Source organism: Mus pahari, chromosome 7 (genome assembly GCF_900095145.1).
Source record: "Mus pahari chromosome 7, PAHARI_EIJ_v1.1, whole genome shotgun sequence".
Lineage (NCBI taxonomy): Eukaryota > Metazoa > Chordata > Mammalia > Rodentia > Muridae > Mus > Mus pahari.
Window position 1 is genome coordinate 72,098,157 of NC_034596.1, and position 13,632 is coordinate 72,111,788.

The 13,632-nt window shown below is 49.2% G+C and overlaps 1 protein-coding gene across 2 annotated transcripts in view; it reads right to left on the reverse strand.

Moving 5' to 3' along the window:
• The window catches only part of Rab15 (RAB15, member RAS oncogene family), a 23,315-nt gene that overhangs the window by 2,100 nt on the left and 7,583 nt on the right, over nucleotides 1–13,632 (reverse strand). For both annotated transcript variants that reach the window (XM_021201831.2, XM_029540734.1), the window contains exons 2-5: nucleotides 3,577–3,637; nucleotides 2,768–2,828; nucleotides 2,251–2,328; nucleotides 1,104–1,193 (exon numbers count right to left, since the gene is read on the reverse strand). In XM_021201831.2, the coding sequence (XP_021057490.1) occupies nucleotides 1,104–1,193; nucleotides 2,251–2,328; nucleotides 2,768–2,828; nucleotides 3,577–3,637 (290 nt within the window). The remainder of the gene's footprint in view (nucleotides 1–1,103; nucleotides 1,194–2,250; nucleotides 2,329–2,767; nucleotides 2,829–3,576; nucleotides 3,638–13,632) is intronic.

Consider the following 13,632-nt stretch of genomic DNA (forward strand, 5'->3'; position numbering starts at 1 on the left):
CATGTGTGCACCCATTTCATCCAAGTCCACACAGACACACACACAGACACACACAGACACACACACACACACACACACACACACACACAGAAGCATGTGTGCACCCATTTCATCCAAGTCCACACAGACACACACACAGACACACACACACACACACACACACAGAGAAGCATGTGTGCACCCATTTCATCCAAGTCCACACAGACACACATATACACACACACACACACACACAACTACATCAGGACACAAAGACAACAACATGAGGTGTATAAATGAGGAAAATGGATTTTGAGTATAACAGAGCCAGTCTAGGTGCCATGCTGTCACCCAAGAGCCGTAAAAGCTGGAACAAGTTACTCTTAATTCTCTCCAAGTTCCCAGCTCCATCCCCTGTTAAAGGAGAATGATGGTGTCTGCACGCAGGGTTGCAGGATGATTACATGGGGTCACACAGCTAAGAGCACTTACCACGGTGCCACGTGTATAGATAGCGCTCAATAAAAACCATTACTCTTGTAGGGTAAGTCTCTATTTTCACATGTTAATGATCTTGTGTTATTTTTTTATGCCCCCCCCAAATCAATTTTATTTTAAGGACTAATGGAATGCCATTGACTGCAGAGGAAGAGGAAGCCTCCTGAGGTGCTCAGGGTTAAGAGGACGGCTCTTGCCTCGGGGTACTACCCTTTCTGTTGTGTGGGAGCATGGCCTCCCTGCATGTGTGGGATGCTTGGACCCTCTCTGGCCCCTGGCTTGGCTACCTGAGGACCCTTCATTCCCACACTTCCCAGGAGTCAGGGGAGTGGAAGGGACAGAGTGGGAGACGGTCCCCAGACCACAAAAGGTCCGTTGTGCACAGATGCTGTTAAAAATGTCAGCAGCTCCTTCCTCATCGTCACAGAGGAGATCTTCCGAGCACAGGGCGCCATGGACCTTGCCTGAGAGCTCTTAACTTTCCCCCATGTGGACTCCTGAGGATCAGAAAGCAAGCTCTCTCAAGGATGTCGACTCCCCAGCGTTGTACGTGCACTCCTGGGTCCCTGCTCTCGGCACAAGCCCTGCTAGTGCCACGGAAGCCCTGAAGGTGGGACTTCACCTACCTGCTGCCCCTGCTCTCTCCCCACCTGCCGTTTCTGCTCTTCATCAGCCTTATTCCCAATTAGGATCTTCTGGACTCCTTCTGGTGCATACTAGGGACAAACAGAAGTGAGCCTAAGCGAGGGCCTTCTTCATTTCCAGATCCCTAGACCGGCTCCGCCGGCCTCCACCACTGCGTTCAAGAACTCGAGACAGAACAGGCTCCCATCATACAGGATCCCCTATCTCCTTTATCTGCAGTTTGCTTTCCCACAGTTTCAATTACCACCAGTCAGCCTTGATCTAAGAAATATTAAATGCAATATTCCAGAAACAAACAATTCATAAGTAACCTTTATTATAGCACGTTGCAATCTTGCTATTGTTGTTGATTTTTTTTTTTTTACCGCGTCTAATTTATATATTTTTGTCACAGGTATTCAAGACTAGGGAAAACCAGCTGGGCAGTGGTGGCGCAAGCCTTTAATTCCAGCGCTTGGGAGGCAGAGGCAGGTGGATTTCTGAGTTTGAGGCCAGCCAGGACTATGCAAAGACACCCTGTCTCGAAAAAAAAAAAAAAAAGACTGGGGAAACCCAGCACATGAATGGCTTAGTACTGAGTGCGCTTAGCTTCCATTGTGAGTCTGGGAATGGAGTGTCATGGGGACCACAATACCATGGCTGACCCCCTGAGTGTCACAGGGACATCTTAGGGTAGAAGACACCACAACAGAAGCCTCTTTGGGCTGAACGAATGGTGCCTGAACTACATTGGGCTTCATGTAGCCTTTAGTTGACAGATGAGAGCTTGGGGACCCAAGCAGTCAACATGGCTTTGCCAAGGCTGCACCAGGTGCACAAGCAGGTCTAGAAGCCCAGACTTCCAATTCCACCGGGCCCCAAGGGTTTGGGAAGGAAGCTGCCCGTGAGGCATTCTTCATGCATCTCCAGGAAAGACACGGCTACAAAGCCTTGCGGTATAATGCCTCCGTAGGTTATGGAAGTTTTGGCTTTTCCAGCCCGACTTGCCCAAAGGTCTCAATATCACGTTGGAAAAGGCAAGATTGTTTGACTGACCCTCAGAGCTTGCTTTTGTCCCGTGGTTCTTGTTTTCTTTTCCCTAAGCACCCTTCCCCCACCCCATCCCATCAGAGAGGCAGTGTCTCCTACCTCATCCACGTCACTGACCCACTTCATGATATGCTGATAGGAGCGCTCACTGCTAATGTCGTAGACTAAAAATATTCCCTGAGAGAGAGAGGGAGAGAGAGACACACACACACACAGATGGGAGACATACATAGAAGAAGGTACAGTCATGTACAGACTGGTGTCCTTGTATGTCCATCCCACCCGCTTCTCCCTGCCTACAGTGAGGATGCCTCAGTCACCCTTGCTTTCCCTCAGATGCTGCTCCCAGCTAGGAGGGCAGAGCCTGACTTGACCAGGTTCTGTGGCATGAGGTAGAGGAGGCGGAGCAGAGGGTGTGTGTGAGAGTGAAGAAGGTACACTAAGCGGTCTGTGAATAGCTGCAGAACAAACGACTAGTGGGAAAGAACGAGCCCCCCCCCCCAGCAGGCAATCTGAGGACTCCACCTCAGGGTTTGGTGACACAGGCATCTCGAACACCCAGTGCTGGAAGTGTGAGTAGCAGTCTCCCGGGTCTGACCCTGAAGTGGTGGCTCACCTGGGCTCGCCGATAGTACTGCTTTGTGATAGTCTGGTACCTCTCCTGCCCTGCTGTGTCCCTGCAAGAAAAAGCCAGTCCCTCAGAGACGAGGCCACGGGGATAGAAGATGAGCAAGAAGCAGGAACGAGGAGTCCCTGTACCCTAAGAGGAAATACTGCAGAATTTCAAGGTGAACACTTAGGAGTGCTCTAATCCCCAAGAGTATCCAAACACACCCTGATCTTCCGGGGGGGGGGGGTCGCGGGGGGGGGAAGCCTGGTCCTTGGCATCGGCACAGGCAAGGCCCCAGGCACTTTCCTTAGGACCTATAACCTGACGGAGCCTTAGACAGCTCTCCAGAACTCAGCCACTGTAGCCGTGATTAAGCAGACGGGAGGATCTGTCACACACCCAGTGCCCAGGACATCTCTAAAGGCATTCTAGTATTGGGAGGTGTCACCATCTGAGTGGTAAGGGCTTCAAGACCTTTAGGACGGAGAGACACAGCAGCCCCTGGTGGCCAATAGTGGAAACTGCACCATGTGGTTAGTACTGAGGCAATCTCCAGAGTAAACCCTAATTCTGAGAAAAGCCCACAACACTATTCCACCAATTCCCCTGACTTCCTTCCCTTTGGTGAGCTCTCCTCACTCCCATGGTTTGTTGAGATTAAGGTTCACAGAACAGGGGATGGGGGATTCTGACCTCGCTCTTCATAAAGGTACCCAGTAATCTCGGGTGGAGTGCAGGTTTACAAATAACAGGGGTACTCAGGGGCAGCTCAGAGCCCTCCCTCCGTTACCCTCCTCCTCCTCGTCTGGACTCACCAAATCTGTATCCTCACTTTGATGCCGTCTACTTCGATGGTCTTCATCTTAAAGTCAACACCTGGAGAAAGCAAGCAAGTCAGGAAGGGCTCCCTCAGAGAAGGCTGGGACACTCAGAAAGCATGGAAGGGACTCCGCTCTGGTCAAATGTGACAAAGCGGTGACCAGAAGCAAGCTCCTTCACTAACATTTTAACTCTAAACGGATCCTAACGAGCCACTTAGAGCTGTAGATGGGGAGTGTCCATTTCACTTCCCAAGCTTCCATTTCCTTGGCAGTAAAAAGTGGGAACAGCCAAGGCGGTGGTGGTGCACGCCTTTAATCCCAGCACTGGGGAGGCAAAGGCGGGCGGGTTTTTTAGTTCGAGACCAGCCTGATCTACAGAGTGAGCTTCAGGACAGCCAGAGCTACAGAGAGAGGGAAGAAAAAAAATGGGAACATTACAAATTGTGTTCTGGTTGCTAAGAAGACCCTGAGAGATACGGTGCTGGCCTGCACACTCCGCTGCAGCTATCACTGACCAAGTGCAGTGCCAAGCATGTAGCAGGTGCACCAAGACCATCAACTGATAGGGAAAGCAGGAAGGCACAAGAAACCCAGAGTTCTCTGCTTCCTCTGTCCCAGGCCCTGAAGCGCTAAACTGCCAGTCCTACCAGAACCAGGAACCCAGAGCGAAAACGGTTGAGGAAATCTACAAGGGATGTGAGCGCCATCTGGCAGGGTCAGGAGAGATGCCTGGATCACCATGCCTTTCCCAGCCCCAACTGTTCCCAGGCACTGTGCCCAGGGATTCAAGAGCTACTCACAGGGCACCACAATCCACGGTCTTCAGCCGAGGAGCATGAGGAAGGTACTATGGACTATCCATCAGCAGCTGTACATCCGGTCCAGAAGGTCCCAAGGATGCCAGCGTTCCCAACCCTGTCGGCATTGTCCCTCCACAAGCAGGAAAGCATGTTTTCTTATCTCTCCTGTCCCCAGGTTCCCACCAAAAGAGACATTAAAGTCAGCGTATTCCCTCCCACCACCCAGAACAATCATCTTTTAATTAGAAGGGAGAAGCAGCTTCGGAATGGAAGACCCAAACTAAATCAAGCCGGTCAGGCATGAATCATGCCTGCCTGAGCTGATTCATATCTACGCGGCTGTACTTTTCCAAATGGCATTCTTCCCTGTGTCAAGAGAAAGGATGATGAAGAGGAAGAAGATGAAAGGAGAGGGACACCTGGCCCTGGTGGGAGGCAGCAGCCTACTTCCTCCCTCCTTGGACAAATAGTTACAAGGAACTGGCTTCCCCTCAGAACCTGACATAGGAGACAAGCAAGAATCAAGACATTCTTGTTTCAAAGAATGGTACCTTCGTCCAAGAAGGAAGAGGGAATTCCCCCATATAATAAACCTAGCTCACGCTCATAGCCTGGAGCTCAAAGTATTCATAGGAGAGTTTTATTGCCTCTACCCCTGAACATCTGTGAAATTTTCCACTGTGCCCTGCACAGGTCTCAGTCTCAAGGTGGGCACGGCAGCAGAGACACATGGTCCCTTCCCTTACAGGGGACAGTGGGAAGGAAGTAAAGGCCCAGATGAAAATAGCCTGCCTGAGGTTGGCACAGCGTGGATCAGAGTTTCAAACAAGGGCTTGCTCGAGGCTGGAATGCATGCCCCCCACCCCGTACTGACTCTGGGGTGGGGGGAACTGTGTGAGGGGAGAGTTATGTGTTAGCATGTTAACTCCACATGGAAGTGGTTAGTATTATCAACTCAACAGGAATCTGGAATCACAAGCTTTTTGGACTGTCTGAGAGGGAGTCTCTAGATTGTATCAACTGAGGTGGGAGGATTCACCCTAAATGTGGGGGATGCCATTTCAAGATTTGGGGGTCCTGAGCTGAGTAAAAGCGGGAAGGCAAGCAGAGCCAGAGCATTTAGTTCCTCCTGCTTCCTTCCTCACTGCAGATGCAATGTGATGCTCCCTCAAGCGTCTGCCATGGCCCTCAGACTGTGAGCTAAAATAAACTCCACCTTCCTTAAGTCACTTTTGTCTGACATCTTGTCACACGGACCAAAAAAAAAGCAAACCAAAAGAGAATTCTTCACTGTTTGGTTTCCTGGTTTCCTGTGGGTCCTGTGCTGAGAGTGGGAGCTGCCAATCCTAAGGAGACCTTCCCTGTGAGAGGATGCTGTTAGAAGGGGCAGAAGGGATATGCAGATGTGGAATTCACAGACTGGATCGATGCTGGAGTCCCGGTCCCTGTTTGGTCCTCCCTCACTTTGGACCTGCATGGACAGGAATCAAGACTGGGCAGTTCTGAGATGCCAGCAACCTCCACTTTTACAGGCCAAACAGCAACCTAGCCACTCCAAGGTTGTTTTAATATGTCTGAGGAGAGCGGGGCCAACCAGAGCGAGCAAGGCTGACCGGAGTCGACCGGACCAGAGAGAGTGGGGCGGTTTCAATTCCCAGCATGCTGGCTCACAACCATCTGTACAGCAACAGTATGCTCATATACATAAAATAAATAAATCTTTAAAAAATATGTCTGAGGAATAAAGGCTTTCCTCTTGGCTTATTCATGTGTATTAATGTATGAAGAAAGGAATGGGATGTATCTTCTGAAGGACTGCCCCCATCTTTTTCTTTAAATATAAAAACTGTAATAGCCCAAGGATCTCCATGTTCTCCTCCTCTATGTTCCCCTCCTCCCCCGATCTTTCCATTCTATCCATCCACCCATGGGACCCTGGTCAGCCGTACCATGTGCTGACCCGAGACCTTGCTCTATGCTGGGTGGCTGTTGGGTTTTTTGTTTGTTTGTTTTCTATTACAAGACAGAATCAAAGTACTAGACTGACAGAGTCCGCTATAGACTCAAGCTTCCCTACCTCAGACTATTGGCTGGCTGCTCAGCAAGCTAATCATTCAAATGTGTTCACCTGTCACATCCTCACATGACCGTCCTTCCGCCCCTGTGTTCCCTCTCCTCAAGCCAGCCATCCATCCACAGAGTGTCTTTCCACAGCATCTCCTCTCAGGCCCACCCCCCCTTCCCTTCCTCACAGAAGAGTCCTCTCTCCTTCTGGAATCCAGAAGTCCTCCCTGCTGCTCATCCTAACCCGAAGCTCCTCCCTGTCGCCGCTTTTGCCTCTCTTAGGAAAGAGAGAGATTCTCCGTCGACCTCCACCCCAGGGTTTGCTCACGCCTTGCCTCTCTAAGGCAGAATTAAGATGCACACAGATTTGGATTCAGGAGGTGTGAACTCAAGCCTGAGGAGTTATCTCTTGCTTCAGGGTCTGTGGATTGGACCTCAGTTCGTGAGTTCTCAGGACAATAGTTTTCAAAGGGCATTCCCAGACTTGCAGCCTCATAGCATCATCTTGGACTTAGAAAGACGAGTACCTGGATCCTAATTCAGCCTTGGAGACTCAGCACCCCAGCGACGCAGGGCCAGCAGACTGTTTCAGCAAGCTCCCCGGAGAGGCCCACACATCTTAAGTTTGCCAGCCACGTGGTTCAAAAGCTTTGCACCTGAACTGTCAAGACAGGCGGCGTGGGCAGTCTCTTTCGGAGTGTACTTTGCAAAACCTTGGCTAAATTTAGAATTACCCGGGAGGATTTTTTTTTCTTTTTTTTTCTTTTCATTTTAATGCAGCCACCTTAAAACATAAATAATAAAAATTAAGCAAAAGAAAGAAAAAGGAATATAGCTGCCTTAACTTGCCTAAATCCACTAAGCCATTATTTGAGTAAGTCCCGGAAACTACATTTTAACAGACTGTATAAAGCAGTGGCTCTCAACCTCCCTATTGCTACAATCCTATAATACAGTTCCTCGTGTTGTGGTGACCTCCAACCATAAAATTATTTTCATTGCTTCTTCATGATTGTAATTTTGCTATTATGGATTTAATGTAATTATCAGTGTCTTCTGGTGGTCTTAGATGACCCCCGGAAGGGCCGAGGCCCCCAGGCTGAGAACCAGTGGTGCCGACTGTGGCAGGAAATTAGCTAAAGGAAGTCTGAGAGCAGAAGGTAGGGAAGAGACAATGGTTAGCCCTGGATTCAGAAGGACCTGGGTTTGAACTGGGCCCTTAATATATGACTACAGGCAAATCGTAATTTCTTCGCCAGTTTCTATTTTCTTACCTGTAGGATAAAGAGCACTTGCCTCCTAAGGGTCGCCGTGGATAATTAAATAGCAGTGTACAACACCTAACTCCCTGCAGTTTCTATCCCTACCATGGTACTTTAAATGAGAATGTTCCTCAAAGGCTCGGGTGTCTGCTGAATGCTTGGTCCCCAGTCGGTGGCCCTGTTTGGGTAGCCTTAGGAAGTGTGGCCTTGGTGAAGGAAATGTGTCAGCTGGTGTAGGCTTTGATGTTTCAAGACCTAGAGCTGTTACCAATGAGCTCTCTCTCTCTCTCTCTCTCTCTCTCTCTCTCTCTCTCTCTCTCTCTCTCTCCCTTCCTGCTTGGAGTTCAAGATGTGAGAGCCTTTAGCTTCTGCTCCAGCCACTGTCTTCTTTTTTTTTTTTTCTTCTTCGAGACAGAGTTTCTCTGTATAGCCCTGGCTGTCCTGGAACTCACTCTGTAGACCAGGCTGGTCTTGAACTCAGAAATCCACCTGTCTCTGCCTCCTGAGTGCTGGGATTAAAGGTGCGCACCACCACTGCCCAGCATTTGTCTGCTTCTTACCATGACGAACGCTCATTCCCCTGGAAACAAAAGCTAAACAAAACCTTCCTCCTCTAAGTTGCATTGGTCCTGGTGTTTTATCACAGCAATACAACAGTCACTGACATGTCCGATTTCTGTCCACTGACTAAGGCTCCTTAGAGCTCTGGGACTGTAAAACCCAAGGACCCAACAGAAAACAGATTTCACCATCAAGATCCTTGCCACTTTGCTATTCTTGGTAGGTTAGGAACAGCATGAGGGAGCTTTGCAATGCAAACTCTCAGCCCCTCACCCCCCATCAAATCTAATGCGTGCTGAACCTCCAGCCAATCTCCAGGCAGAACCACACCCAAGGCTCTTAATAATATTTGTCTTTATAAAAAAAGATGCCTCTTAGCTATAGAATCCCAGTGAAGCTCATAGGCATGGATACTGTTATGCAAGGCACGTAGAAACCAGTTTATTCGTGTGCCCATATCCTATTGCTGAGTCAGAACTGGAAAAACCAGTCTCTTAAGATGTACAGGGATGCTCTTGACTCAGCCAGTGGCTTCCAACCCTCGATCAGATGGGGTCTCTTCCGACCCAGTGCCCAAGCCCAGCAAGCTGCTGTATCCAGCATGGACCCAGTCCCCTTTCTGGCTAGAACTACACAGCCAAATCCTCTGCTCAAGGAATTAGGTTTGGGTGCAGTGTGCTCTTTGTGTGAATAGGTAGCCCAGGGGTGATTCCCAGGGCGGCCTAGCCAATATGAGCAAGGAGGGTTCACTAACTTCAGATCAACTCCCTCTAAACCAGCATAGCGGCACACGTGTGTAGTCCCAGCTCCTTAGGAAGCTGAAGCAAGAAGCGAAAAGAAGCCAGTCAGCTTCCTCCAGATGAAGTGAAAGGCTTATCCGGGTCCTATCAGGAGAAACATGGGCAAAAGGATGCTAGAGAGGACCAGAGGCATACATAGGCGGGAGCCAGGGATGGTGCTGCTATACCACAATACTGGAGTCAGTTCAGATCGGGCTCCAAGTTCAGCCTCTGAGTATCTGCACGGCCACGATACTTGGCTTAGTGATACCTAAAAGTGTCTTAGGACTTCCAAAGGAGTCTCAGCCTATGACTGTCCACTGCTGCCTAAATGGCTTCCCACATTGGTAGGCAATACTCCAACCAAGGGATTTGGAATAGGAGTTGAAAACAGTGTTCCCTGTCTTTACTGCTTCTTACTCTTGTCTCTAAGCCCCAACTAGAAATAAAGCTCCTAAGGGCCAGAGGGGGTCTGTGAACGGTGCTGCCTTCTCCACGTAGCTGTGTGCGAGGGAACCTCGGGCCTCTTCTCTTCCTGCTGGGTTCTGGCTATGTGGCCTCTACCCCTGAAGCATCAATCTCCCACAGCACCGTCCAGAGACTGCCAGGACCGAGTACTACCAGCCTCAGTGACTGGAGAGATGGTCAAGACTCTTCTCTGGGCACTGACATCTGGGGTGGCATAAGGACAGGGCCAGAGACAAAACCTGGTGCTTACTTGGTTCCAAAAATATCCTAAAGGCTTGCCAACTCTCCTCTCTAGCAGTGAAGGTGAAGGCTATGGAAAGAAAGCATCAGGACTTGTCTGGGACTCTTCCTGCTCACTGCTGAAGGTGACAAGGACAGCACTCAGAATGCACAGAGGGACTACATTAAGAACACCATGGGCCGGGCAGCGGTGGCGCACACCTTTAATCCAAGCACTTGGGAGGCAGAGGCAGGTGGATTTCTGAGTTCGAGGCCAGCCTGGTCTGCAGAGTGAGTTCCAGGACAGCCAGGGCTAAACAAAGAAACCCTGTCTCAACAAAATAAAACAAAACCAACAACAAAAACAAACAAAAAATCCCAAAACAAAAAATAAATCAACAACAAAAAGAACACAATAGGTGGTCAGATTCTCTTTCCAATTCTGCCTTTACCACTAGTCACTTGTGTGGTCATGGGGGTGCTGGCTAATCTCTTTAGGCCTCCGGTTCTGCACTGTTCAATGGAGGAGGGCAATCCCAGTGTCAGAGGATTCTTGTGAAGAGCAGGAGAAAATGTATAAAAACCCTAACAAAATCTGGCACATGGCTTTATGAAATGCTAGCTGAAGACCTTATCAATCTCCCCTAGAGAGGGAGAGTGGAGAGTATCCTGATTGGTCTGTTTTGTTTGTTTGTTTGTTTCTCAGTTTGATACAACCTAGAGTCACCAAGGCAGAAGTAACCTCAATTGAAGATTTGCCTTGTTTATAGACATGCCTGTCACCATATCTGTAAAAGACTGTCTTGATTGGTGATAAATATATCATCAATATATAGGGGGGCCCAGCCCACTGTGGGCAACACCATCCCTAGGCAAGTGAACCTAGAGTGTATGAGAAAGCTAACTGGGCATGAACCAGTGAGCCAGCCAGTAAGCAAGATTTCTTCCATGATTTCTGTTTCAGTTCCTGCTTGAGTTCTTGCTCTGAATTCCCTCAGTGATTGATTGTGATCAGGAAGTGTAAGCCAAGCAAACCTTTTCCTCCCCCAAATTGCTTTTGGTTAGAGTGTTTTATCACAGTAACAGAACATAAACCAAGAGTGACAGTCTAGGCCATGGAAAGAACCTTAGGAAGTAGAGAGTGCTTCCTGTTGGGGAGAATGGGAGCAGAGCCGAGCTCTAGGCAAAGCAAATAGCAAAGTCTGCCAACCGTGGAACCCACAGGGTCTCCGGAGTACGACAAACCTAAGCTGTCCCTGTGGGCATCAGCACCTGACTCCCTCCAGCCAGTACCTCAGGGGTTAAGACCAGGTGCCAGCTTGCCAGTCCACCAACTTGAGTGCCACATGCTTAAGTGGAAACAGGGCTGTCTCTGGATGGCAAATGTTATCACCATGATCAGCCATCACTCAAAGGACCAGCATCGTGACCTGAGCCTTTTCATCAGCAATGAGATGCCACGTAAGGAACAATTTAATCCAGCTGAAACCCAAGGCAGACACCCAATCTCCGGGGCCATGCTGGCTCCAGTTACCAAGCATCGGTCCCATGAATGCTCTCATTCTTCAACCTGGCACGAAACTGGCACGTACTGGGCATGTGCAGTTCCTATGGGTTATATAGCTGGAGGGCACTTCTAAGCAGATCACCCTGGTCGACACTGAACCAAGCTTTAGGTAGAGGCGGACTCTGTGGGGGAGGTGACGGGCTGACTCTAAAACTCCCTCCCAGATGGCAGTGGTGGTACACACCTTTAATCCCAGCACTTAGGCAGAGGTAGGCAGCTCTCTGAGTTCGAGGCCAACCTGGTCTATAGGATGAGTTGCAGGACAGCCAGGGCTACCCACAGAAACCCTGTCTCAAAAAGAAAAAAGAAGAAGAAGAAGAAGAAGAAGAAGAAGAAGAAGAAGAAGAAGAAGAAGAAGAAGAAGAAGAAGAAGAAGACCAAAGCAAAACAAAAATCCCAAACCTCCCACTTTGCAAATAACTCCTCAGGAGACTAACAATGCCACCCCCATAACCGAGGGGCGCGTGAGAGCGAGAGCGGATTCAAGCCAAAGGCACACTGTCCTTCCAGGAAAAGGAAGAGAACCTTGTGTCCCGCCTGTCACTTGCATACTTCCGCTTTCGGTCTGGTGACTCTTACCTCACTCTCCCCTGGAGTCCACACTGACTGACCTTCTCCTCTGTGGAATGGCAGAGCATCCCTAACTCTGGCTTTGTTCTGAGGAAAAGGTACACAGACCTCAAGGCAAACACATTAGTCACCATCACACGGCCTTGCTCTGGAAGGGTCAGGAAGCAGAGACATAAGAAGGTAGCCTGGTCTAGACCGAATCCTGGTCCTCTAACTTACTCCAGGGTGTGCTTTAACCTCCAGAGTACTAGGGCTCAAAGGCTCTGATTCCCATGTCCACCCACCGGAGATTCTGGAAACCTCACAAGGGTACTCTTGCTCTTCTTCTTTGAAGCTCAAACACACGCACACATTAGGTATCCTCTAACACACTTCATCGTAATTATTTCACTTTTATTACATATTGATTTTGTATGTCTGTATACATATGCATACCTATGTGTGTCATGGCATGCATACATGAGTGTATAAGTGTGTGTGTGTGTGTGTGTGTGTGTGTGTGTTGGAGGGCACTTCAAATAAGTCATTTCTCTCCATCTACCATGTGTTCCCAGGGACTGAACTTGGCAGCAGGCACCTATACCCACTGAGCTGTCTCACCTGCCATTTAAAAAACAAATGTTTTTTTAAGTAAAAAATTAGAAATGGGTGGGAGATAATGATAATAATTGGAGGCCTTTCCTTTCCCTTGGAAGCTTAAAGACTCAGTCTTTGGGAAGCTAGGAGTTTAGGAGCTATTTTCAGACAGTGGAGGGGGTCTCCCTGTCCAGCACTGACCCTCATGAGACTTTAAGGATTATGAGGTCCCAAGGCTTGAGTCCGAGAAACATCTTACTCCAGGGCTCCCTGGCTGTTGACATGGTCTAGCAAGGTCACTCTGGCAGCCTGACTAAGCTGATAAGCACCATTTCACCCTGGGAACCTTGGCTAATAAGCAACATTTGACTTTACTCTAAAATACCAACCTATCATCCTTGCATGTCCCAGAGACCTCCTCTCACATGCCCATCACAGGAGTCACCGCCTCCTTCCCTGCTGTGTCTGATTTCTTCTACGCAGTGCATCTGAGCAAAAGAGCTAGATGCTTCTGGAAACAGTTCACCCCTTGCAGAAGTCTTCCTCCCCTTCTCTCACAGCCTTACGTGTGCCTGACATACTGAGTTTCTCATTGTCTTATGAGTCCCCCAAACCCAATCCTACCCCTTGACTGTCCTAGGGAACCGTGGATGTCCTCTAGGGAAGGGCACGCATTCCTTTGTTCATATAAACCGCTTGCTCACAAATGCTCACTGTGTGCCTCGGACCAAGCGAGGTGCTCTGAAACAAGCAGCGAACGCAGCCTGTGCTCTGAGAGCACTCATTCTCACAGAGCAGACACTGAGGAAAGAAACTGACGCACCATTTCAGAGAAGGTCAGGAAGTCAGAGCAGGAGAGAAGGAGAAGACACTAAAAGTGGGATGTTCAGAGAAGAGCTCTCAAGGTAGGTGGTACCTGGGTTGAGGTCTCAGTGTGAAGGGCATACGACAGAGAGTGCTAAAGGATTAGGGCTCCAGGCAGAGGAAGCAACAAGCGTCTGTCAACAAGCATCTAGCTAGTAGAGGCTAGTATTATCTTGCATGTGATGTTAGCTCTTGCAAAGTGAGAAAACATGCAAGATCCTCGAATCTTATTGAGACTTTCACATATGCATGCAGGCACAAGCACACACATGCAGACATACACACAGAGACACACAGACACACACACAGGCACACACACA